The sequence below is a fragment of the Taudactylus pleione genome, unplaced genomic scaffold (genome assembly GCF_031769625.1).
Source record: "Taudactylus pleione unplaced genomic scaffold, aTauple2 ptg000172l, whole genome shotgun sequence".
NCBI lineage: Eukaryota > Metazoa > Chordata > Amphibia > Anura > Myobatrachidae > Taudactylus > Taudactylus pleione.
Window position 1 is genome coordinate 3061297 of NW_028284574.1, and position 27581 is coordinate 3088877.

A 27581-nucleotide genomic window follows, 5' to 3' on the forward strand; every position below is an offset into this window, starting at 1 on the left:
TTTAAGATTAGTAACGAGTAAAAACAGGAATATCACTTGTTGATAATTCTGGGCCTTAGTATGCTGCAAAATTAATCTATACAGTGACTGCAGCTATAAGACTAGCTGTGTTTTATATCTCTATAGAAATTATTTGACTTTAATAGCGTATGTTCTCCCACATTTATATGCCATTGCATTACTTATATACTAAGCTCCTGTTCATTTCATGATAGCAATTAACAAGAGGAGCACTTGGGGCATGTACTTAAGCACTTAGAAAAATGATCTTGGCAAAATGGACTTTACACCACAATTCTCTCTTATGAAGATCCACTGTTGCCTCTAAACCTTTTACTGTCAGCAACTTCATCCAGCTCAACTTATAATTTCAACCTGTCATGTAAGAGCACACAGTCACATGAGTCAATAGCTGTACACTAAAGGACATACTTGCCTAGTCTCCCAGAAGTTGCGGGTGGCTTCAGATTTTTCGCATAGCCCCGAGCCCATGGCGAACCCCCAGGAAAAGTGTTGACATTGACCATGTCAACCATGATATTATGTTGACATAATTGAAAAGTCGACATAGTCTTTTTAGTCCCAAATCCTAACAGTGACCCTAATGGTAATGTTGATATTATGACAAGTCGACATTGCAAATATCGACGTTAATGATATTGACATTTTTAACCTTGTGAACATTATTAATGCCGACCTTCTGCTGTCAGCATTGTGAATGTCAACATAGTGATTGGAGACATCATGACTGCATATAGTCCTGGAGGGGAGTTCAAAAAAGTGTTTGGAGGCCCATTACTAAAAAGTTCCCATTTTCACACATGAGGTACATGCTAAAGAATGAATCTTTGGAGTGGGACCCATATATTGTAATTGCCAGCCCTATGTTTACTACACACAGAGTTCAAAGCGAACTGAGGAATTCCACATGATTTTTCAACTGCAAATTCACATAGTAGGGACTTCAGGATAATCCACAGCAAGATAAATGCAAAAGTATCCAATAAAAATGTGCATTATCAATAATAATTAGATCCAATGTATGCTGAATCTATTCAAGGGGTAACCAACTTAAGGTGCCCACACACTAGTCATTCAGGTCACGATCCGATACTGTGTCCGATTTCTCCCCCTGCAGTCATGGGCACGATTTGGTGTTAAAAACAATCCAAATTGACCCACGATCTATCGTGCATCTTATACTATTCCAGTGCATCGTGATAAGATTTTCAGATCTTGCCTGCAGCAGACAAGATCTGAAGATGCCATGTACGACCAGCGGGTATGCGCATCGGCATCGTAATCGTGAGTAGAGACTCACGATTAGGACATATTTTACACGATCTATCGTCCTGATGCGTCGGAATCGGGCTGATCGTGTAAAATATTTGGCTAGTGTGTGTGCACCTTAAGTCTAGTATCTTACCCAAATAAAAGAAATGGGGGTGTGTACAGTGGGTTTAATTACAAGTAGATGTGGGCAATTAATAAATGTGTCCCTCTTAGCAGTAGGGCTATTTGGACCAGGAATTGCTTAAGAAAAATATAAAATCTGTACGTAAACATTAGCAGACTAACAAAACCAATATATTCTCTCCCAAGAATATTGTTTTGTTGTATAATAACTTATTAATAAGAACTCAGCCAACCAAGTAAAATAGCATTTCTGTCACTACGTTATACAGGTCTAAACTTTTAGAAAATTACTACTTTAAGACAATGATGAAATGATAAAACACATAAAAGTGAAAGATATCTAATGTATCAAAGCAGGTTTTAACTGATTACTTTTAAACAAGAGGAAGCATGTGAATACTTTATGTTTTGGCTGCCAGAAGATCAAACAAGGTGCTGAGTTTTGCCAGAGTTGTCTCCTGATTGCAGCAGCATTTAGCTGTGGGGCATTTGCATGACAAAAATGCTTCTTTAACCGAGGACAACAAATGAGCCTTACCTGCAGACTTGTCCATCACACAGTAATCAGGAGAATTCTCAAAGTACACAAGGTCCTTCTTTGTGGGTTTTCTGAAGTTCTGATTGGCCACTGTGAAGCTAATACCATCTTGATTCATGGTGACCTGGATTGCCCCGTTGTATTTCCTTCTGAGATAGTCCCCTGTTTTTCGAAAATCTGACATCGCTCGCCAACAAGTCCTTAATGTGCATGACCCACTGACCCCGTGGCACTTACATTCAAGCTTCATAAAACGTTTTACTGCCTGTGAGACAGAGGATAGGGATTAGGATGGAACTTCACATTGAAATACAAGTTGTTAATCACTCATCACACATAAAATACAATATATACAGGTTTTACAATCACTATGACACAATGTTTGTAATGATTTGCTACATAGTGTAACAGCTTAGGGGGTTTATTTAAAATGTGTTGCAACTTTTATTTTCTTAATTTCACTAGGAAAATTCTTGACTTTGGGTAACATTTCAAGTTTATTAAATAAAGCCCGATGCCCACTGATATTGTGTTTGCTTTTTTAACATTAGTAAACACACATGACTTTCATGCATTTGAGGTTAAATGTGTTTATCTACGGTAAACGCATATGGATAGCACAAACGCTGTTAACTGAACACAAGTGGGTACGATGACATTAGAAACAATTGGCAAAATTTACTAAGCGGCGGTTTGACGGCGGTTTCTATTCTATTCTAAACCCCGACGGTTTGGTGGCGGTTTCTATTCTATTCTAAACCCTGGAGGTTTGGTGGTGGTTTCTATTCTATTCTAAACCCTGGGGGTTTGGTGGTGGTTTCTATTCTATTCTAAACCCTGGGGGTTTGTGGCGGTTTTGCAGTGGTTTCTAAATGACAGCCCTGTTCTATTCTCTTCTAAAATGTGTTTAGATGGCAGTTTTGCAGCGGTTTTGGCCTTAGTAAATCTGCAGAAAAAAAACCCGCTACCAAACCAGTCAAAACACATTTTAGAATAGAATAGAACAGGGCTGTCATTTAGAAACCGCTGCAAAACCGCCACCAAACCCCCGGGGTTTAGAATAGAATAGAAACCGCCACCAAACCGCCGGGGTTTAGAATAGAATAGAAACCGCCACCAAACCGTCGGGGTTTAGAATAGAATAGAAGCCACCAAACCGCCGGGGTTTAGAATAGAATAGAAACCGCCACTTAGTAAATTTTGCCCAATGGGTTTAATTTTTTTCAGAATCGTTTACATACTTAGTGCTAGCCTTAATAAAGAAATATATAACCCTAATGCCCCTGCAGGGTTCCTCTGCTGTGCAAAAGTTATTAGTGGTATGAAGAATGATTAATCTATTCTATCACTAAGCAGTTCAGAACAAAACATCAAATAAGCAGCTGATGACACAGTATGGGCATAGGAAATCTGGCAGATTAATGCTCCCCATAAACCCCTCCTCTTCAAATGTTATCTTATGGCTCCCTTTGAAACCATAACTATTTACTCTCTTTAAGCTAGAGAACCATAAATTATCCAGCATGGAAATGTATTTATTGCACAAAATATTTCTGCATAAACCTCCAGTGGGCTCTTTCCAAACAGCATTAATAGTTTACTATCCCTAGATCTGGACACATGGACACATCGGGAAGAAGGGGGCGGGGGGGGGGATTATGATTTGTTCTGTGCTGCCATTTTTTTGTTTTACTACTATTTTCAACATTGAGAAATTTTAGTACATGATGAAGCATTTAGTTTACTTGTTAGATAAATGAATTAAGCAGGGCATTCATCACTATTGCTCATAGAGGATCATTTCTGGCAATTTATTTTTTAATAAATAAAATCTCATGTTTACAACAATGCTCACGGGTTTCAATGGAACTCACCATCCTACCACAGCCGTTATTGTGCATGTTCATCAAGGCCCGAGCATCCTTCACTTTCTTTTCCTTGGCATCCACAAAATCCTTGGCAAATTCAATTCCAAAGTCAATGTTGTCACTGCAACCTCCCCAGTCAAACTCCCCTCTCTCATCTCTGTAGCGCCCCCTCTTCTTAGGGTCACAGTTGCAAGATTTCAGTTCTCCTTGACTGCAAGCACGCGTAATGGCATAAACCACTCCAGCATAGGAAATGGCATAGACAAAGGCTGCTTCTCGACTACCTAAAAGAGGCAATAAAATACAGTTACTATATTATAGCTAGGCAATGCCGGTCAGTGATAATATTCATAACTGCACAAACTCACTGTGCCTAATATAACTTCTCTAATTATCTAATTATATCACGTTACTTCTGTATTTGAGCACACTGCACATGAAAGTACATTAGGCTGCACATGTGCAAAGAGAAACAATTGCAATGTGCATTGGCAAGAGATCGAGCTCACAGGGGTGCGATCAGAAAATCTCTGTTTGGGCTTCCCCATAGGCTAAAACCATCTTCAGATGGTATTAACTAACGGAGACAAGCTTAGCTTTTTGGAGCATGTTAAATAGCCTCTTAAAGCCATTCCCACAGAAAACTATGGGGACGGCTGCTGTGAGCGCTCTTGCTCACAAGGAAGGAGATATCTCCACTATATTATGTTTTACAGCCTTCTTAAATAGCAGATAAAATTAATTCTGCCTTAAACATGCGGAAACTGCCATTTGTGCATATTTAGGGTCATAATTACTTTGATAAATAGGCTCTGTAATCATGGTATGTTATTGACTCTATCAATATACTTCAGGTTCTCTCTTATTTCTTTGTCAAAGTTTAGGGACTTTTGCTTATTTCCCTTAACTAGACAAAGCAAATTAAATGAATAACACATTTTGTCAAAATAAAAATCATAATGTAAGCTATGGCTAATAAACAGGCATTTAATCAGGACAGAAACAGGCACAGAAAATTAATAATCATTGTCATATATATGCAAGATATAGTTGTATATGACCTATGATATATTACAGTAGTTTACTTTATGATTATTATTAGTTTACTTTATGATTAGATGTTTGGAGTTGGTACTGTATTTGGTATGAATTGCAGGGGTTATATTACAATCACAGTAAGTCTTAAAGGATAAAAGCAATAAAAGATTAGGAACAATTGTAATAGGGTCATGTGCAACTGCAGAGATGAGGAGGAATGGAAAGAGCAAACTGACATAAGAAAGAATGGGAGGGGAATGAGCAAATGTTAAGTGGATTAGGTGGTTTAGAAAAATGGGAGAATCAAAGAGGCATCTACAATAGGCATTTAATACATCTGCAGTGTTGTAGCTGCATTAGTGCAGTCGTGGCCTCTCATAGGTGTCACGTGGTCTTGTGACCAGTGTAATTTGCCCTTTTGGCTCTTTTCCTTTCTAGTAATTTTGGATAGTGATGTCTAAGTAGCTTGACTATAACAAGCTGTAGTGATATTATGGTACGGGATGTAGTCAGGAAGCTGGTGGTCGAAATGCCGACTGCCGGCTTCCCGACTGTGAAATCCCGGCATGGGACTAATATTAGGCATCTAAATACCGACGCCTATCATAAGCCCCACGCCGAAATCCCAACGCCCAGCATCCCGATTGTAGGTAAGCTGGGCGTTGGGAGCGCTTAGCCGTGGGGGGGGAGAGTTAGAATTAGGGACTCCTATGGGGATTTAGGGTTAGACACCCCTTCCCGTGAGGGTTAGGTTTAGGCTAGGGGAAGGGGGGTTAGGGTCAGGCACCACCGGGGGGAGGTTAGGTTTAGGCACCCCCTGGGAGGGTTAGGTTTAGGGTGCGGGGAGGGGGGGTTAGGTTTAGGCACCCCTGGGGGGAGGTTAGGGTTAGGCACTAGGGGGGAGGTTAGGGTTAGGCACGAGGGGGGAAATGGGAGGGTTAGGGGTGTTACTTACCTTAGTCGAGATCTTCAGCTGCCGGCCTTCCGGCATTGGTATTTCATACCTATTCCTATGGTACATGTACATTTCACAGAACAGTGGTCTAATGTTACAGGATCATTGAACTTGAATAGTATTTGTGAAGTATTTTAGTGATTTTTAAGTATGTGATAATGCTCAGTATTGCTAAATAATTTCATAGATTTAATGGATTGCAGCTGTTGTGAAGCACATTCCTGTCTCCTCCAGGCGAGATTCACTCAACTTCACTTTTATCTCTTACTGGTGAACATCTTCAAGAATCGCACATCTGAAATGCACCATAAATCCAGCAAAATAAAAAGAATAAAAATAATGGGCTCTCCTGGGCACAGGGTCTGGTATTTTATAGCTATTTCACCACTCAGTAAAACCTGTGTAAATTAGAATAGCATCAATGAGGAACATGAGGGTGTCAAAACTACCTGTCAAGAATAGAAACTACATTTAAGACACAATTTAGTACAATGTAGTAAAACAATGTACTTCCTCAGCACATCAGAACTATGTCATATAGACTCCGTTGGAGATTATGCTTCCAACATGTCTTTTAGTCAGAGCCAAATAATTATCTGCCACATAAACCACAGGGGGGCTTATTGACAACTCCTTATAAAATTGATATATGGTTTCCAGTTGCGCACCCACTCTTACTTTCATTACCACCATAAAGCCATTCAAAATGGTATGCCTTGGTGAGTACCCAGACTATGTCTACATATTTTATGTATTTCAAACTAGTTTTTAAAAAGATACATTATTATATTTAAGTGCAGATTTTCTCATGCAAACCTACATGTAGAACCATATATAAACAAATAGTAATAATGAACAGTTCGTTATAAACACCCTACCAGCAAAGGGATTACCTTGTTTTCTCTCTTATAAGTATGGAAGCCATGATTCAGACATGGACACAATGCCGATGTTTATGCTGTTGGGCAATTTTTTTATACTGTGCATGTCTATAAGTCGCACTGCACATGTGCTGCGACAATGGTCGCAGTGAGGATTTATTCGCAAAGTGATTGATAGACAGGGTCCCTGTGTGTGGGAGGTTATGGAGGGGGCGTGGTGGCTCAAATGCAGCTGTGTTGCGGCTGTTTTCAGGATGTGTCACAGCCTGTGACTGCGATCCCATAAGCAGTTGCAAAGCCTACGGCTTCTCAGTTACATAGGGTTACTCAGAAGTTCAATGATCAACTGATGTGCGACCGATTGCATCTTTGTACGCAGGGCCGAATTAAGGCTTGTGGGGGCCCCAGGGCAACTTAGCTGTGGGGGGCCCCTTCAAGCCACACAGAGCCGAGTCTACCCCTCCCCAAAGCCTCACACTAAAACACCACTCACACATACACATAAACAGTATACCCACACCAACACATATATACACATTAACACATACATACACAGTATGCACACTAACACATATGCACAATATCACATACATACATACACATACATACACACACTAAAAGAGTACACTTACACTTGAAGCATCAGCAGGTTGCAAAAGGACCCGGGCACCTCCTCAATTAGTTAGGCTCCATCCCCGCGATTAATGACGCGATTTGCAGGGGATATGGGGGTGGGGCTTGTCGTATTGTCCCCGCCCCAATGCGACCAGTGGAGGCATCGTCGGGGGGATTTATGCGATAATAGTGAAGCTGGCCCTCTCTCTCCCACAGCTGATGCAGCAACACTGTATGCAGTCTGCTGAACAGCGCAGCTCCAGAGCCTCTACCCGGGAACAGGTGTCGCTGGACACCTGTTCTCGACAGGGTCACATTGACCCTGTGTGTGAGGACCCCGGGACGACCGCCCCTGTCACCCCGCCCTTAATCCGGCCCTGTTTGTACGCCAGCGGTTGATCTAGGCAGGGGAGTAGCGAGGGTGGTTCCAGTGGAGCATGAGCTCCGGGTGCCAAAATGGACAGAGGGCGCCATTCAGGTTTCTGGAATTCATGGGGCGCTGCACAGTATGACGGCCGTCTGTTAGTTTTATCATAGTTTGTTTGCTCTATATTCTACATAAGTTATGGATCTGAGATCCGTTTCTACATTTCATGCTCCCTCAAACTGCCCAGATTGCCTCCCCTCTGGCCCTCCTTCCTCTGTGATCATCTTCTGCCACCTCCCCTTTCCTGTCAGATTGATTACATTCACTTCTCACCTCTTTAATTAACTCCCGTATCTACCATGGGATAGGCTTTTGCCCCTGTCCACACCTTTCTTTTTGGCTTCTGTCAGCACCCCTCTCTGATCAACTCTTTGTCCCTCTTCTCTTCTTATTGGCTTCTGTCACCAGCCCTCTCCTCTCCTTTTCTTATTGGCAGGTATGAGTTCAAAAAAAGTGACTGCTTTGCTATGTAAAGTAATGAGGTGCTCCTAGGCATGACCACACAGTGTTATTTGAAAGGTCTTTTAAAAAATACTGTATTGAGACCTGAAATAATGGTGGTAGACAGAACATGACATGGTTAGTAGTACTCACAGTAATATACTGTAGGTGCAATGTATATTTGCTACATAGGAGCATAGCTAAGAAGGGAGCTTCCCATAGGTGTTCCACTCCAGTGAAAGCTGCTGTACTTGGGGCAGTAATTGCAGTAATAATCTGTGCACCCTGTGGGAATTTCACTCTAGCACATGTACTCTGTCAATTTAAGTTAAATGATCAGAATATATAATACAATCTGCTCTATTTACTAATAACAATGATTCAAATGAGATAATAGTCAGATACTAGGTGCTATACATAAATAAAACAGTGCCAAAGGAGCTTCCCCTTAATGTCAGATAGTGTATTATTATCCTTTATTTATATGGCGCCACAAGTGATCTGCAGCGCCTTAAAAAGTACATAAACAAATAATTTGACAAGCGACTTACAGTACAATACAATATAGGACAAGGACATGGATAATATACATGCTACATTGGTGACCATAACACCTAGATATGCAACAGAGCGTAAGCAACCAAGTGTTAGGTGCCCTGGTAGGGGGTAAGAAGTATATGAAAGTAAAGTAAGGTGAAGCACAAGAGGGGAGAGGGCCCTGCTCGTAAGAGCTTACATTCTAAAGTGTATCACTAAAGCATTCCATGCCCCCAATGGGACCTCAATGCCCAGCATAATACTGCCACTGTTCGCTGTTTTTCTCTGCATCCAACTCTGTATCAGGCTCATAATACACAAAAACTTGCAAAAGAGCACTTTGTGTTTTGGTTGTGGGATGCAGGCGTCCACACTTCTGCATATTTTCTTGAAGACAGTTCGTCCATCACAGAAATACCTGACACCCTTCCTGAATCTCTATCCAAATATTTACATATCCAATAACTGTTTAGATATTTCACTGTTGGGCTGAGACATCTGCAACTTACACTGTTTTCTTGCACAGTCATAAGCAGGGATGACCACTTGATTCATTTATATAACAATCAGGATAAGGAGAAGCATAGCAGGGAGGCAGGCCACAACAGACACTTTTGTTTACAGGAAACAGATTGCTTTCCGTTGACAGTCCCAATCCGTCTCAGTGAGGTATCTGCTTAAATTCCCTGATTAATGCCTGGATGATAAGTAGCAACCAATAATGCTTACAACTTTTTACAAACTTTTTTTTTTTTTACAATTTTGCAAACTGAGACCATTGTAACCTATCAAAAGTTGAGATTCATTGTAGTAGACACATTTTAAACAAACATGACTCAAAGGTTTAGTTGAAGTGTAATTCCAGCAACAATGAAAAGTAGCTGGACTTAGCCTTTAAGGCTTTTTGGAAAATCAGATAATAGTTACTGTAGATGCATGTCCTATGGGCAGTTTTTATACGTAACAGAATGCTCAGCCCCCCGATATGAACAGGACACTGAATAAGTCTAATATATTATAAATATGTATTGTTCATTTTAATATACACTTAATACCTTTATAAGTGATGTATAAGGTAAGTTTCTTGGGATCATCTGTCTAATGCTTAGACAGGATCTTCTTAAAAATGCCCGTACTGCCCATACACAGTAATACAATTCCCAAATAGACTGCTTCTATGGAGCATTGACAAATAGACACTGCTTCTATGAAATATAAAGTAATATAACAGACGATAAGGACATGGGTCCTTCATAAATGCAATTTTTTTTCGATGGTATTGGCATACGTAGTCATATAAATGATTTGCACCCATAGAATGGCTCCCAGGTACTCAGTATATAGTATAGCTCACAGTACATACTATGGGGATGATGCAGTGTTGGGTCACAAAATTGGTCTAAATGACTAAAGTGCCCGCAAGATTAGTGTATTTATTTTGCGTCCATTATCAGAGCTCAGGAAGCTTTCCATTAGGCAACAGTAACACAAGCCTCTGTGTCGCGCCAGGCACATGTCAGACATGTACTTTTTATCTGTGCCTACCTGGTTTATACCATTTATTTTATGTGTAGAAAACACATTTGATATTAGGCATAATTTAAATTACTTGAGCTCAGATATCCTTAAATATGGCTGCTGCACCCCTCTCTGCAATTTATGGGATAATGTAGATTTTCCAACAATCAGCCTCATTGCATATCTCTAAGCGAAGACTTTTGTTGACTCTCTTCCCAATCTGAATATATCTAGATCCCTTCCCTTACTTGAAAATCTTGCCTATCCTGGGCCTGACTCAAAGTTGTATTCTAATGTTGCCGCTGCTGCGTCTGTGCACTATTTAATATCAAATTATGTTTTTTTTCATTAATAACTCCTAGCCTATGTCTGTCTGCTAATAAACTCTGCCAGGCTTTCTTTATAATTAACTTTGTGTGAACGCGTAGGTGATGCGCAGCCACAAGACCAATATTGAAAGATTTTAAACATGTAAGAAGTGAACCCATTTCTTACACTGTGTTCAATAAATATATATTAAAAATAATAGTTAAAAAAAAACATTAAATGCCTAAGAATAAATATGTTAAAGATGCTGAAGCTATATACTAGATCAATAAATACCTATAACCTTTATAAGTTAATATCTCACTAACAAACAAAATGTTACTAAAACTGCACACATGTAAATTTGCAAGTTTAAGCAGTTCAGTACCAGACTTGGGGTGGTGCACATATTGGGCCTTATTCAGAGTTGGACGCAGCAGTTTTGTTGAATGCAGTGGATCGATGTTTCTTGTAGGCACATGCATCCCAATTTTGTTCATACAGAGTCGCGAGAACAAATTTAGGCACATGGTAGAAGAAATGTAAGGGGAATTCCTGGATGGTGACTGGAAGGATACACACAGAGATGATGCATCTTATGGGAGTGTCTCAGGCATGTAGCTGAAAGCGGTTGCACACAGATATATACGGTTGCTCACAAAGAAACTGCATCTAAGATAGGGCTGGTAGAAGTTTAAATGGTGCGACCAATGGTGTAGCTAAAGATGCACCAGATGGTAATGCAATGTCTATAGACACTGCAAGTGGCCATCTCAGTCCTTGCACAATCTGACACATGGATGTACATCGGGGAAAGGCTTTGTAGTGGCATAAGCATAAAGTCCCAGATGCAGCTGTGGTAAAAGACTCAAGGACGCTACTCGGCTGTGTCAGACCCATTGTGTTCTTCTTGCTGCAGCCGGTCATTGGATTCTATAGAAAAACTCTGTTCCTGTAGCAAACAAGACCTCCTAGCCTGTGGGTAAGCATTAGGCCTCATTCCTGCTGATTCACATCTGGTGAGTAATCTGCTGTTTGTGGAGTACTACCACTAACAGCTTTTCTGGGATAGCACTGAGCACACCTGCATTCATTCACTTTTCACTAAAACCCAGTGTTCTCCTAGCCTTGGTTCTGGCATTTGGCGCGGTTTCATGGGTCCACTCTGTCACTGTCAGAGCTATGTCTCTAGTCTCTTACTCTCTTTGGGAGTGATTCAATTGTCTTATAGGATGCCTAAACTAATGGACGCTTGAGGGAAAAATTCAATTGTTGCTCTGTTCGGGGCTCATAGCCACGGTTAGACACATTTCTGCTTGCAAACTCCTGAGGTGGTGAGCAGAAATGTGCAATAAGTTAGCTGTATGGGCAACCAATGCAGGACTTTAGACGGGATTAGCTGCTATATGCAGCTGTGCTTTTGGAGGCCCACATGTGGCACGGGCACTCAAATGGAGCAACAATTGAATTGCTCTATTGGGCACCCATTGCATTTGGGCACCTATGTAATCACCTGTGAAGTGATTTCATACACTGCCAGCTTGAGTCAGATAATTCCCCTTATTAGACTGTTGGAAAAGCAGCTTGAAGGAGGAGCTAAGCATGTCGGACTTGTAGATCAAGTCCTTTATTCGCTTCGCCAGGATCCAAGGGTTGTCAGGATCTTCCAATCGGAGCAATACATTTTGCCGACCGTGCTGGATCCTAGGTTTAAGTCATGCGTCATGTCTTTCTTCCCAGCGGATACAGATCTGAAGAGATGCAAAGAGCTCTTGGTATGGAAATTGTCAGCTCAAGCAGCACGTAATGGAGTGATGGCTCCTCCTTCAGTTTCTCCATCAAGTGCGGCTGCCAGGAAAAATGTAACTTTCCCAAAAAAGACCCATTGGTAATGCAGATGAGTCAACACAACCAAATTTTGACTGCTGGTTGGGTCCCAAAGAATTGGCTACAATTAATGAGACCTCTACCGTGACTCCATCTGATATGGTCACCATTCAAAGAATGGTTGAGGACTATTTTAATGTTAGCATCCAAATAGGCATGTCAGACAATCCATTTCACTACTGGCTGGAAAAAAGGCAATTTGGAGGCCCTTGCACAAACTGGCTTTGCTTTACTTGAGCTGCCCACCCTCCAGTGAGTACTAAGAAACAGTTTTCAGCACAGCCGGGAACCTTGTCAGCGATCAGCATAGGAGGTTACTTCCTCAAAATGTTCATCAAAATTAACTACAAATTTCACGAGGAAGACCTTTACCGCCAAGTACATCCAAAAATTACAGAGTCACCTGTGGCTGTAATGGTGGATTCCAGCGGGGACAAATGAATATTGTGTAAAGATGATGTACACACTGATGAGGGTGAGGACTCGGATGATGATGGCGACAACATCTTGCCTCTGTAAAGCCCGTTAGTGCACGGAGAGATCATTGCCAGCAACATCAGCTGCCCGTTGGTAGCTTGTTTTGTGGGGGTTCAAACAAACCAATGACTTCAGCCACAACTGGTAGTCCCGGTCACTGAAGTGATTGGTTTGTTAAACTGTGCATGTCGTGTTTACTATACACAACATAAGTGTGGGTGGAAGGGCCCAAGGACAATTCAATCTTTTCTTTGCATTATGTGATGTTTGGGGCACTGCTGCCTGACATTTTTAATTTTATTAAATTGCCATCCTGTGTGCCACTTTAGTGCCACTCTGTGCCATGTTGGAAGCTGAACTGCCACATGTTAGTGCCACCCACTGCTGTCAGTTAGCTTATTCAGCCAGCTAGCTCGATGCAACCTTTTGGCCTAAACTGGATGAAATCAATATTGTGAGCTGGGAGGTGGAAATAAATGTTATTGAGGTTAATAATACTGTGGGAACAAAAAACAGGCCCAAATTATGTGATTTCAGCTGTTTTTATGATTTTATTTAGAAAAAAACACAGATCCACAACCAAAACACACAAGGGTGGATCCAGATCCAAAATCTTGAAGGAGATACAGATCCAAAACCAAAGCACAGGTGTCGGCGCACATCCCATATATATATATATATATATATATATATAAATAAACACAAGCAGTATCCTACCATAAACTAGGCTCCACTGACCAACATCCCCCACCCAGGAAGGAGTTATGATATCGGGTTGTTCATAGGATCCTGAGATTGCGGACTAATAAGGTCATTCGTGTTGTTAAAAAGTGGTGTTTCCACTTTTCAAGGTACACCCCAATCCACATAGAGGTGCTTGCACCTGGTGGTGGTTAAAATTCATTATACAATACTGCACTAGGAGGCACTCTCTTCTCCAATCTTTATTTTATAGGATTATATGCTGTCGGAACACAGTCTTTGGGAGAAGAAGCAGCCACCCTTGAGATTTGGGGAGTGCATCTGTCAAGGATTAATAAGACATTAATCTGACTGAATACAGACTAAGCGCCATCACCTTCACAACAGTTGGCCAAATCAAGAACACTCTCCAGGAGGTAGGTGTATATGTGTCAAAGTCAACCATCAAGAGAAGACTTCACAAGAGTGAATATAGAGGGTTCACCATGAGATGTAAACCATTGGTGAGCCACAAAATCAGGAAGACAAGATTAGAGTTTGCCAAACAACATCTAAAAAAGCCATTACAGTTCTGGAACAACATCCTATGGACAGATGAGACAAAGATCGACTTGTACCAGAGTGATGGGAAGAGAAGAGTATGGAGAAGGAAAGGAACTGCTCATGATCCAAAACATACCACCTCATCAGTGAAGCATGGTGATGGTAGTGTCATGGAGTGGGCATGTATGGCTGCCAATGGAACTGGTTCCCTTGTATTTATTGATGATGTGACTGCTGACAAAAGCAGCAGGATAAATTCTGAAGTGTTTCGGGCAATATTATATGCTCATATTCAGTCAAATACTTCAGAACTCAATGGACGGCGCTTCACAGTGCAGATGGACAATGACCCGAAGCATACCGCAAAAGCAGCCAAACAGTTTTTTAAGGCTAAAAAGTGGAATGTTATGCAATGGCCAAGTCAATCCCCTGACCTGAATCCGATTGAGCATGCATTTCACTTAATGAAGACAAAACTGAAGGGAAAATGCCCAAAGAACAAGCAGGGACTGAAGACATTTGCAGTAGAGGCCTGGCAGAGCATCACCAGGGATGAAACCCAGCATCTGGTGATGTCTATGCGTTCCAGACTTCAGGCTGTAATTGCCTGCAAAGGATTTGCAACAAAGTATTTAAAAGTGAACGTTAGATTTAGGATTGTTTAGTTTGTCCTATTACTTTTGGCCCCTTAAAAAGTGGGAGGCACATATAGAAACCATTGTAATTCCTACACCGTTCACCCGATTTGGAAGTAATTACCCTCAAATTAAAAACTGAAAGTCTGCAGTTAAAGCACATCTTGTTTGTTTCATTTCAAAGCCATTGTGGTGGTGAATAGAGGCCAAAATATGAAAATTCTGTCAATGTCCCAATATTTATGCACCTGACTGTATATATGTTGAGTCTCCCATATCCAAATATTCCGAAATACGGATTTTTATTTGGCATGAAACCCCTGATTGTTGATGGTTCAATGTTCACAAACTTTGTCTAAGGCACAAATTGATAGAAATAATGTTTAAGATTACCTACTGGCTGTGTGTATAAGGTGTATATGAAACATAAATGAATTTCATTTCTCTACACAAACTTTGTTTAAGCCACAAAATTATTGAAAATATTGTATAAAATTACCTGCAGGCTGTGTGTATAAGGTGTATATAAAACATAAATGCATTCTGTGTTTATATTTGGGTCCTATTCCCAAGATATTTCATTATTAAATGCAAATATTCCAAAATACGGAAACGGAATATTCCGTTATCCAAAATACCCCATATCCCAAGCAATTTGGATATGGGAGACTCAACCTGTAAATATATATATATATATATATATATATATAAACCCCTTCTTAAAAATCCTGTGATTGCCTCTGCATGCCCCTTATTTAGTGTAGTATGTGCATGTGAGTTGCGCTAGTTTACAAGCCTAGGGGTAAATTTACTAAAGTGAGAGTTTTTAGAAGTGAGTTTGAGAAGAGATGTTGCCCATAGCAACCAATCAGCTTCTACTTAACATTTAACTAGCACCTTCTAGAAGATAATAGCTAGAATCTGATTGGTTGCTATGAGCAACATCTCTTCTAAAACTCACTTCTAAAAACTCTCACTTTAGTAAATTTACCCCGTAGTATAGAATGTACCTAGTGTAGAATTCGGCCATGTTAATCCCGTTATTTGCACTAGAAATTAATACACCATCGACTCAGTTTGGAAGTACATGTAGTGGCCACTCATTGGCTATGACACACGTGGGTCACAGCCAATGAGCAGCGGCTACATGTAAAGCCATCATCTGTCATTTTGCGAGGTATAGGTATGTGTGGTAACAAATATACCTATACTTTTCCGGCATGGAATGGTATTCGTTTTTATTTTTTTTGCCAAGTATTGTTGATGCTACGGAGACCGGCGCCAGGAAGAGGTGAGTATATGATCTTTTATCCAGGTACTCCCATTGGATCTCTACTTGGAGAAGCGTACCGATCACCTGGCAGCAGGTAAGTTTGTGTGAGTGGGATAGGTAGGTGTATGTAATATAAAGTTATACCTGACATGGTGTATGAGTGTTGTGGTTCTTTAACTATTTATTTTACAGTGGAGATACAGGTGCCGGCCACCTGCTGGCACTTGTAGTTCCACAAGTGCCAAAGGGCAGGCATGCTGGCACCTGTAGTGCCACTGTAAAATACAATAGTTTCTCAATTTCTACACTACTATTACCCCCGTACTCACAGCCATGGGGAATGGGGAAGAGTCCTGGGCTTCAGACTAAGCCTGGGGTGCTCTGGAGAGGGGGGACCCCTTTATTGAGATTCCCAGCTTGGGCTGATCGGTTTGGGGTGATAATGCTTTGGCCGGGGAAACCCGGTGATAGGGTCCCCTGGCTGTGGCATTACACTGCGGTGTCTTTTTGGTCCAGTGCTGGTTTTAAATATAGGGGGACACCTACACAATTTTTCCCCCTAATTTTAAAACCAGGTCTGCCAAGCAGCCAGGTGCTGGTTCCTAAAGTACAGGGGAACTCTACACGTTTTCCCCCCGTATTTTTAGGAACCAGGACTGGGTGAGCTGCCTGGGGCTGGTTAGGTCTTTTGGGGGGTGACCCTAAGTCTTTTTTTTTTATTTTGAACCATTACATTGCACTAACACACACAAGCAGCCTGCACATATTTCTCTGATATGTGCAGTCTGCTTGTTCAGTTGGCAAACTCGGGGATTAAACACGGACAGGATCGATCAAATACATCATCGGACAACATGATCCTGTCAAACACGGGAGCTTGGTAAATTCCCGAAGTTTTTTGTAAAACAAATGGTCGTTTTTGATCGATACTATCCATGTTTAAAAATGGATGAAATTGGGACCAACACGATTCTTAGTAAATTTACCCTAAGGATCAAATAGTGTAAGTATAAAAGCGCTTGCACACAGACATATTTACATCCTGCTAACTTTCTCACAGGTGAACGGAGGAGATAATCTTTATGGAGAGGCATAGGATTGGTTGCTCATGTGCCCCCTGGCTGTTCTAGCAAATTGGTAATTAACCCTTAAGCTGGGTACACAGTGACAGATATATTGGCCGAATAATTGATCGGCCAATATATTTGGTGCCCATTGGCCAGTGTGTACCAGCAACATGTCTGTGTGTGAATGACATCGTTCACAGACATATTGCAACGGCTGTGCTGCACAGCTGATGGACAGATATCTGCACACATATCTGTCCATTGGCAAGTGTGTACAGGCGGTCTGCTGACTTTGCCCGGTGGCAGCTGCGTGCCCAGCCACAGCACTCTGTACAGGCAGTGCTGTGGCTGCCTAATTGAAGGAGACTGCCTGTCCTGCTGTGCACCGAGCCACCCGGTGCTAGACAGTGACTCAGTCCGGCTCTCCCCCCTTCCTTTGTGCTAGCAGGAATGAGATGACGCAGTAACATCATCGTGTGTCTGTTTTTCCTGCCACACGAAGAGGAGCCACCGTGAGAAGAGTAGGAGGACCCACATGGATGACAATATTAGTCACAGGAGCAAGTGGTGAAGGAGGCGTTTTGGGCACAGCATGAGAAACGCAAGAGAGAGGTAAGTTGGAAAGAGCTGCATGAGGGGGGAAGCCACATGAGGGAATATAAACTACATGAGGGGAGATAAACTGTGTGAGGGCCCGGTGGGAGAGCTGTGTGAGGGATCTGCTGTAAGAGGGAGAATGTATCAGGGGAGCTGTGTGGCATACTGTGTTATAAGGGTCATTACTGTGAGGCATAATGTAAAAGGGGCAATACTGTGTGTGGCATAATGTGTTATAAGGAGGATTAATGTGTGGCATGTGTAAGGGGCATTACTGTGTGGCATAATATGTAAGGGGCACTACTACTGCATGGCATAATGTGTTATAAGGGGCACTACTACTGTGTGGCATACTGTTTATAAGGAGTACTATTGTGTGGCATAACATGAATGGGATTTGTATGGCATAAAGTGGATGGGCTCTACTGTGTGGTGTAAAGTGAATAAGGGGCACTACTGTGTGATGTAATGTGACTAAGGGGCACTACTGTGCAGTTTAATATGACTAAGGGGCATTACTGTGTATCGTAATGTGAATAAAGGGCACTACTGTGGCATAATGTGAATAAGGGGCACTACTGTGCTGTGTAATGTGACAAAGGGGCACTACTGTGTGGCATATTTGAATTGGGGGTACTATTGAGTGGTCACGACCCTTCCCAGCGAAACCACAACTACTTTTTCCCTGCTTCAGTTGTGGATGGTGGCACCAATGCTCTTGTCTTGTACACAGGGCACCAAAATGAGTAGTTACGGTTCTGCATTGGTGTGCACAGATTTGTCCTCCTCTTTGTTCAGCATCACCTGCCCTAAAAAATCCTACAGTGAACACTATCAATTGGGAAAATGCCTTCCCATTTCTTTGTGTGTGACCTACACCAATGAAGTGCCAACATTACCTAACAGAACCAACCACATACCAAATGTCTGACTATGGCATGTTTGATCCCCCTGCAGGATGTGCTCTGTTGTGTGTATTTTAATACAGAAAATTATATATACTTGTATGTAGTTCTAATATGAATTATATTTGTAAGAGCATAGACTAAGAAGTGGGAGGAGTCATGAATAGTAAGGGGAGGAGTCTGTCAGAACCAGATGCTGACGTTAGGTTGGGCCTGTGTTCTTTAAATGCCAAGGCCTATTTATAGTCCCAGTCTGGCCCAGCATACTGGTTACTCCCACATTCAGCTGCATGTAGGCACCCACACAGAAGGGATATGACTCTGCCTACTGGCAAATTGTCCACACCTACTGTAACATATGGGACCACTTTCAGATTATCGTCCAGGGACACTTTAAATTCCCAATCTGCCCATGTAACTACACCAGTGAGAAAGAGTCACTTATCACAGGCAGAAGGTTTATGCATTACTGCATGTTTAAGGAGACATTAAGAGCCTGATTCTGAGTCACACACGGCTCTGAAGCAAGCTGTGTATGCACTGTAGTGAATGAGTAGCTTTTTTGTGTATCTCTGTTTTGAAGGGATCTTGGCTGTTTCTCTGCGGCTGCAAAATGGGTGTTTCTGGGTGGCAGCAGGGCAGGAAAAATGTGCACGCATGCAAAAGAACTTTAGTTTGAGAGTCATGAGAGTTTAGTAGGTGTATAATAGAGTTGCATCTTACTCAGAGCTGTCCATATGCCAAAGAGACACCTATTTCAGATGGATTTCTTGCATGCAGCATGGGGTAGGTGTAAGTGACACTAGTGATGATGGCTGCTACTGTGGATGGAAAAACCATTGATCAGCATGATGCACACAGTGGAAGACGTGTACAGTAGCTTTAGCATTCTGTTTGCAACATATTTACATTGTGTTTGTGGCCGCATATGGAGTGTGATTCAGGCCCTTAATGAAGATTATTCTGCTTCTAATTTCTTATACAATGGAGTGCCAAAAGTCATGGGATAGTTGTCTAGTATCGTGTAGGACCCCCTCTAGCCAGGCGAAGTGCAACAACTCGATGTGGTACCTCTAGATAAATGTTGACCCATGCAATCTGGATAGCTACCACAGCTCCCTGATATTTGTAGCTGCAGGTTCTTGGCTGTGAATGGCCAACACATCCCATAAATGCTCGATTTGGTTCATGTTGGGCAACATGGTATCCATTCCATTCGTCAGAATTCTACCAAATGCTCCTCAAACTAATTCTGGACAACTTGGGATTGATGACTGTGCATTATCCTGCTGTAATATTCCATCATTGTGGGGGTACATGAAGTCCATGAAGGGTTGCAAATGATCATCAAGAAAAACAATGTTGTGGTTACTGGTCAATGACATGTTCAGGCAGACCAGTGGACCCAACCCATGCCATGTGAACACACCCCACACCATTATGAAACCAGCACAAACCATGGTGACTTGTTAACAACTGGGGGCCATGGCCTGATGGGGTCAGCACCATCCTAGATCCCTTCTATCAGCCCAAAACAAATGGAACCTTGACTTATCGGACCACGCCACATGATGCCAGTCCTCCGGGGTCCTAATGATCATTTATAGATTGTAAGACAAACAAAAAGATGAAAGTCATAGTGGAGACAGCTAGTTGACTTGTGCCACCAATCAATATATCATATAATCTTTTAAAGAGTCTACACTACAATATGCAAGCAGTATTCCAATTACTGGTCCCACCTGTGTCATTTGTTCTACTACCTAACTTTCGCTTTACTGATTCCTTTTTATACCCAGGATGTAAGTGATCAATGTCCTGGTGTGGTTTGTAACCATACTGTGGTACAATGCTTTCATGTAGGCAGCTTACATTGGAATTGCATCTGCAGAAAGAAGCAGTGTTTTATTAATTTGATTAACTGACCTCTAATCTTGATATTATTAATGCCAATGTTAGCAATTCAGATAGATAATTATTTCAGTGTCATCGAAGTGGATGAAAACTCGATTTTAAATAGTATTTAGGTATAGCAGAATAATAGGAGATTACTCTGTAAAAAATGGCCCTGCTTAGAAAATACTATATGACACAGACATTTTTCTGGGTGTATTTTCTGGCATCAAACATACTTCTTAGCATGACTCTCCCAAGGACTGTGGGGTCTCTGTCCAGGGTGCTGCAATTCCAGCGATGGTGTCTGAACTGATGCTGGCACTCTTTGATCCACTCCTTAGCTCCCTCACCAATGGCTTGCATAATGTCAGGATGCTTTTGACACAGTTGCCTCTGCTTGTTCACCAGCCCTGGGATATTATCACATATCACTCTTGCTCCAAGTGCACCAATGTACCTATAAGAAAGATAATACATGTGAAATCGTATGTTGAGCACATGTGACAAATGGACAGACCTTAGTCTACTACATTGAATATTAATTGCTACTGCATGTCATTTATACAATAAATAAATACAGACCAGAAAGCTTCCTGTTATATCTGTGTCTATTCAAAGCAGAGTAGCCATTCACATGATTCCCTATATTCTATGCAGAATACACAGTATAAATTATATGCTACACCAGGGTTAGGCAACATATTTCTGTTTGAGTGCTAAACAATCAACATTGCACGCCAACAAGATATACAAACATTTACAAAAGCTATAAATGAGTACAAAAACTGTTAGTGGCTTCCCTGTCCTTTTTTCGAAGACTGTTTGCTCAGGTTGGGTTGATAATTTGTAGTGTGGAGATGAGACATGCCGTAGAATTTTATACTGTTATTCTAAAGTGAGCAGTGCTACGTGTGGTGGGCTTCACTCACCAGAGGGCTAGGCTTTGCTGGTTATTCAGGCAGCACTTATGTCTCCTCTGTGAGAGAAGGAGGCCAAGCAGGAGGGAAGGAGCATCATGTGTAGTAGAGGAGGGTCAGAACCCATGTGTGCCACTGAAAACATCTTTGCGTGCCTTCCTAGCAGCTCCCGAAGCGCTGGGCAAGCACCCCAGCATGAAGACGATGGGGCGTGACACGCTTGTGTCTCCCCAAAAACAGAACATTAGCAGACGTGTCCTCGTGGACACAAGGCCATGCCCCCTTTCAAGTGTGCACGCCGAAGGTACACCCCGTGATGGCTCTGACTATACAACTAGAACTTGAAGAACCCCTGCTTTTTTTAAATAAAATATACTGAAAAAAGTAACATATCTCGTAAAATTCCAGATTAGAAAGTTAGGATACATTAGTTTCAAACAGTCCAATCTACTTAACTACCTAACTCAACAAATCAGTAGGACACACACCTTTTGGATGTCTTGTGGAGTGTGGCCTAGTGTCTGATATGTAGTACAGAATAAATCTGAAAAGAGATGCAGGGGTGATATTACAGAGAGAGGGGCCTATGTGCACTTTTCTTGTGGGCCCCCCTCTCTCGCTGGCGCATGTCCTACGTAGATTGACACTGTGCCAGAGTCTACTGAGCATGTGCCGATTTCTGGGAACATGGTGCCTGATTCAGATCCGGACGATCTTTCAGAGCGCTCGCTCTGAATCAGTGCCCGCCTATTGTATTTTTAGAGCGGCCTCCTGGCCGCTCACATAGCTGTGGGTGACCACGCGAGCGGGTCTGAATCAGGCCCATGGTGTCTAATGTGAGTAGGGACTAAAATATTGGTCACTGCTATTTAGGGTGGGCCCCAATTATACACTTTTCATGAGTGTATTGTACAAAAAATTAAGATTTCTAAAAAAAAATAGCATTAAGTTAAAAAATATATTTTTAAAAATTAATTGAAATATTTTATTAAACACAAAAATATGCATCCCAGGTGGGACTGTTGCAGTCAAGCCAGGCCAAGAGGCCAATGGGTGCCTGGAGGCCTGTGGAGGCCATGCCAGTGGGCCTTACTTGCTAGAAGCAGACAGTTTTGAGACTTTATGTGAAGTTGTGCGCAGGCTAGCTGCCCTTGATAGTTAAAGCTGAAGAAATTACCTATCTGGTGCCTAGAGGATACAGAGTGTCCCAATACATCCCTATGGCAGTGACTGCCAGTGAACTGTCATTTGCGATGGAGCCCTTTTAGACGTTCTATTGTGATTATTTTGTCAAGGTTAGGGGATACAGACATGGAACATAGATCACTCTTTCCATATGGTAAGTGTGTGACTGAGTAATAAAGTGTTGAATGAAGGTGTGAAGGAGTGTTTAGTAAATTAGTAAAAAGGAAAAAGCTGAAAAAGCTACACTGTTTAGTAAATTTTACCCTAATTCTCCAACACTCAGATGATTCTACTGATATAGAAGTAGATATTTTAAACTCTGTTCTTCTAACCCGTTGTGGCTTGTAATATGTTGAATGTCGTGCTTTTGACAACTGACAATCATTTACCAAAGAATGTTTTGACCTTCTAAAAAAAAAAAAACCACTGCCGATCCCCATCACTTGTAAAAACCCATATCTCAACGTAATCCCACCATAAACCCAATGAGGTTTATGAAAAGATCTGCATTACAAAAATGTGAATGGTCGCAAAATCTAAAAAAAAAAACAGTAATGGGTCTACCTTAAATTTAATTAATAGCACTAGGCCTGAAAGTTAGACTGGTAGTGAAAATATTGATGGGACAAATGGTTTGGTGTCGCCCCGATCAGAGCTGTAACCAGACTTTTTGGTGACCTGGGCCAGAAAAGCGCCCACCCCTCCCCATTTTACAAATAGAGGCATAAGATGCGTGCCCGAATCAGGGGTGTGGCCTCATGGGGACGGGACTTGACAAATATGATTTGTTCCGTACAATAATGAAGGAGTACTGATCCCATTGTACCACTGTTATCCAGATGTTACTGCCAAATACAGCGTTAATTCAATGGCTGCAGTGATTATACAATAATTATACAGTACAGCTCACCAGCTCTAGAGAGAGCCCTGGTAAAGCTACAGCACATGCACCAGCCTGTAGCCGGCAGTATAGATCACCAACTGAGGGTATAGAAAGAGTGCTACTTGTAGTGTATATACAGCAAATATCAGTGGCGGGGAGATCCGTGTATGTACCCTGTGCTGGCAGCTGAACTCACCGGAAAGGTACTCGGTGTGCTGGTAACACCTGGATCAGGAATTGGTGGCTGTGTTCAGGGCTGCCATCAAAAATTGTGTGGTAGATACCATGTGTAAGGTGTCTGACTGTCATGTGAGAGGTGACAGTATGACAGTATTTTGAAATATGTGTGTGTTAAATAAAAGAGGATGTGACTGAAGGTGCTTGGAGACGTGGCCAGATGGTGAGGGAGTCGGCCAGGGAGGAGATAGGAGATGCCGGGGATAAAAAAAAAGAAAGCTACAAGTATGAATGATTATAAACAGAAAATTGACAGCCCCGAGCAGCGCCCCCTACCCTGCGGTGCCCTGTGCCTTGGCATATGTTGCATCACCCTAGTTGCGGCTCTTGTTCCGATTTTCCACTAAGCTTTACCAAGCAGGGCTGGTGGTACTATGGCAGGAAGTACATTCAGCTTGGGATTCCCTGTCATAGTGCCAGTACTAGGTTGGTCAGCTGTAATCCCTAGGGAAAATGGGGCCTGTAATTCCATTACCAGCCTAGGCTTCAAGCCATAGTACTGGTAATATTTTTTTTTACATTTTGCACATTTTCTAATTTTTATAAAAAAACATGTGGGGAAATTGGGATGGCATTTTCTTTTCTAATGTGTGGGTTTTTAGTGGGCTTGTGGTGGTTTTGAGCTTAATATTTTATTATTATTAAAATATGGTAATCATGCCGTGATTTTATACCCACCACTCAGTAGATATACCTCCAGGATTTAAAAACATTTCTGCCAGGAGATTTAGCTTTTACACGTGGATGATGAAATATGTCAAGAATTACAGGTATCTTGGGTATCAAACTCCTGCTGTACTGACAACAGGAGGTTTCTTTATGAAAGGGCATTTCCTTTAAATCTATTTTAACGTAGATTCCCAGAAATATTCCACAATCATCTCTATATTAAATAGTTCTGTATATTCCTACTGCTACAAAAAAAACATTTTGGTAGTATAGTATGGTAGTTGGATCTACGGTATTCCTAGATTTACGGGTGAGTCTTATTATTCCAGACCATCATTTTAAATGTAATTTGGCATATTTTTGATATCGTGCTTTAAATAACAGAAAGACCCCTTCTCCGGAGAAGACCTAGAGCAATGAACAAGCACATTTTGATTGAAATAAATAAAATACATCCTGTACAATAGGAGCTCTTCTTTATGAACATTTTATAGACAAAGACAGAAGCAAGAAAGAACAAAAATGTAAAAAAGAGAAAGGGATATCCTATAGTTGTCATTTGTTTGTCAAATGATTCGTAATTTTTTTTTTTTTTAAAGAATTAGAACGATTCTCTATTGAAACACATATTTGAATAAATATGAATGACGTATAGTGCAGAAGACTTTACTAAGAAAACATTTGGAACACAAGTGTGATTTTCCATATCTGTCCACAACCCCGGCCAGGTTTCTTAGTTATCAAGGAAGAAATAACTGTATCCTACTCTGCAAGATCCACGTGTCAAGAAGACAGCCAAGAGTTTAGTGTCTCTTACAATGCAGGGTGTAGGAGTGCTGGAAAAGACATATTTGCAAAGATACTTTAATACTATCTCCAGAGATTGGCATCACCTAGTGAGTCCCTGTACTATGCTCTAATTTGTAGCTTTTATTTACAGTGCAATATCAACTGACCTAACAGCAATATATATATATATAATGTGTATATATGTGTGTATATATTATATATATATTATATATATATATAATTTCCTTTGTAAACGCACACTCCTTCCAAGGTGCAATGTGCCGCGGTGCCCGCTACCAAAATAGATTAAAAAGCAAACAAAGTGTGGCACTCGGCGGTCTAGTAAACACAACTCATAAGTTCCTTAAACAAGCAGCTGTACAGCTTTTAGGGCTCTATTTATTAACATTATTTTTACTAAAATAAAGTGAAAAAGGGTGTTTTCACACCCGTTTCACATTATTTTAGTTTAACCTAAAGTTACTAAAGGGAAATTGGAGTAGAATTCGTAAAATTCTACTCCAACCCCTAAGTATCACTTATTTTTAGTAAGCAGATCGCATTTCCCATAATTGTAATGGGAAATGTGATCCGACCAAAGTTACTAAAAATAAATTGTAAAAAAATACCGGGGAAAGCCCTGTGATAATAACGCCACCTGGAGGTGGCGTTATCCAGGGTCTCCCCCGGTTACCAGACTCCTACTCTGCTCTAAAAGGTAGAGCAGAGCCCGGAGCCGGTCCCAGTGATCAGCTGTGTGGTCTAAACAGACCGCAAGCTGATAACTGAAAAAAAAAAAAGTAAAAAAATGTTTTAACTTACCTGACTCCAGGGACCGGTGGTCGGGGGTTCCGGTGATGACACCCCTGCGGTCATCTGGTCTCCCATGCTGCACTGGGTCCCAGTCATCAGGTGATCGGGTCCCAGTGCAGTATGGGATATCAGCTGACAGGAGGCATGGAAGACATCATCGGAGCACCGATGACTGCAGTGCTATTAAGGGAGGGGGGGTCACGGGGGGTCAGCAATTGTGGGGGGCAGGGCTTAGTGATGGGGATGGGGCTTAGCACCGGCGGGTAGCAGCGGCGGCCAGTCGGTGCATGCACGGGGCACTAGTCACGGTATTTTTTTGAGAAAATATCGTGACTAGAGTGCGGAGGGGATTCGCAGGGACAGAGCTTTCTCGCAAGCTCTGTCCCTGCAAGGGATTTGTAGTAAATCCCTGTGATATTGCCTGAATTCGCAATGCGAATTCAGTCGGTAATATCACACTACATTCTGCATTACAAACGCGGATTGTAGTAAATAGAGCCCTTAGTCCTTTATGCACGGCCAGAGTTTTGGACCTAGTTCCACCAAATTTGGCAGGTGGTGTAGTTTGACCAAGTTTAGGTTTTTGCCTAGGTTTGAACTTCATCAGAGCCACACATTGTCACACATACTCTAAAAATGGGGACACTCTTAAATTACACAGGTTCCAGGGCTCGCTACAAAATTGGCAGTCTGCCAAAAACCTGTGAGAAAGCTACAAAAGTATAATTTTAACCTCAGTCTGAGCAAATTCATATTAAATCTATAGCTTCCTTATTTACATGCAAGGGTGTAACTAGAACTTTTTGGGCCACAGAGTGAGATCTTAAAAGGGCCCACCCAGAGGTAGAAAAAACCCCACATACATTTACCCCCAGACATTCCCCTTACACTACACAGTAATGCCCCTTACACATTATACCACACAGTAATGCCCTTTACAGATTATGGCCCTGATTCAGAGCCGGACGCTCTGACAGAGCGCTTGCTCTGAATCAGGGCCATCCTTCTTGTTTTTCAGAGCGGCCTCCTGGCCGCTCGCATAGCTGTGGGTGACTACCCACAGCTATAGCGAGCGGCCAGGAAGATGGTCGCGAAGGTCATGACCATCGCGACCATCGGGCTTGCGACGAGACCCTTGTGGTAGGGTCTCATTGCCGCAAGCCCCAGAGTGCTTTCGGCTCTAACAGAGCCGAAAGCACTCCCACTGACGTCACTTGTGATGTGAGTGGGGCCAGCCCCAGACGGTAGGCGTTCCCATGGGAACGCCTCTATCTGGACAGCCACGCCCCCGGCCCGCCCACCAAAGGGGGCTTACTGTCACTCAACATCGACAGCACGCCCCCTTTTGTACGAGACCCGGAGCGAAGGATTGCACGTCGCTATCCAGGTCTCGCGCATGCACATGACGGAGCCAGCTCCGTCATGCGCATGCACACTGGGCCACCATTGACCCGCTTACGAGCGCATAGCACTCGCGAGCGGGTCTGAATCAGGCCCTATGACACATAGTAGTAGTGCACCATATAAAACATTATTCCACACATTAGTAGTGCCCCTTATACATTA

At 42.0% G+C, this 27581-nt stretch overlaps 1 protein-coding gene across 3 annotated transcripts in view; it reads right to left on the bottom strand.

Moving 5' to 3' along the window:
* The window catches only part of WNT2B (Wnt family member 2B), a 167300-nt gene that overhangs the window by 57429 nt on the left and 82290 nt on the right, over positions 1-27581 (bottom strand). For all 3 annotated transcript variants that reach the window (XM_088475450.1, XM_088475448.1, XM_088475451.1), the window contains exons 2-4: positions 20759-20979; positions 3829-4106; positions 1955-2219 (exon numbers count right to left, since the gene is read on the bottom strand). In XM_088475450.1, the coding sequence (XP_088331576.1) occupies positions 1955-2219; positions 3829-4106; positions 20759-20979 (764 nt within the window). The remainder of the gene's footprint in view (positions 1-1954; positions 2220-3828; positions 4107-20758; positions 20980-27581) is intronic.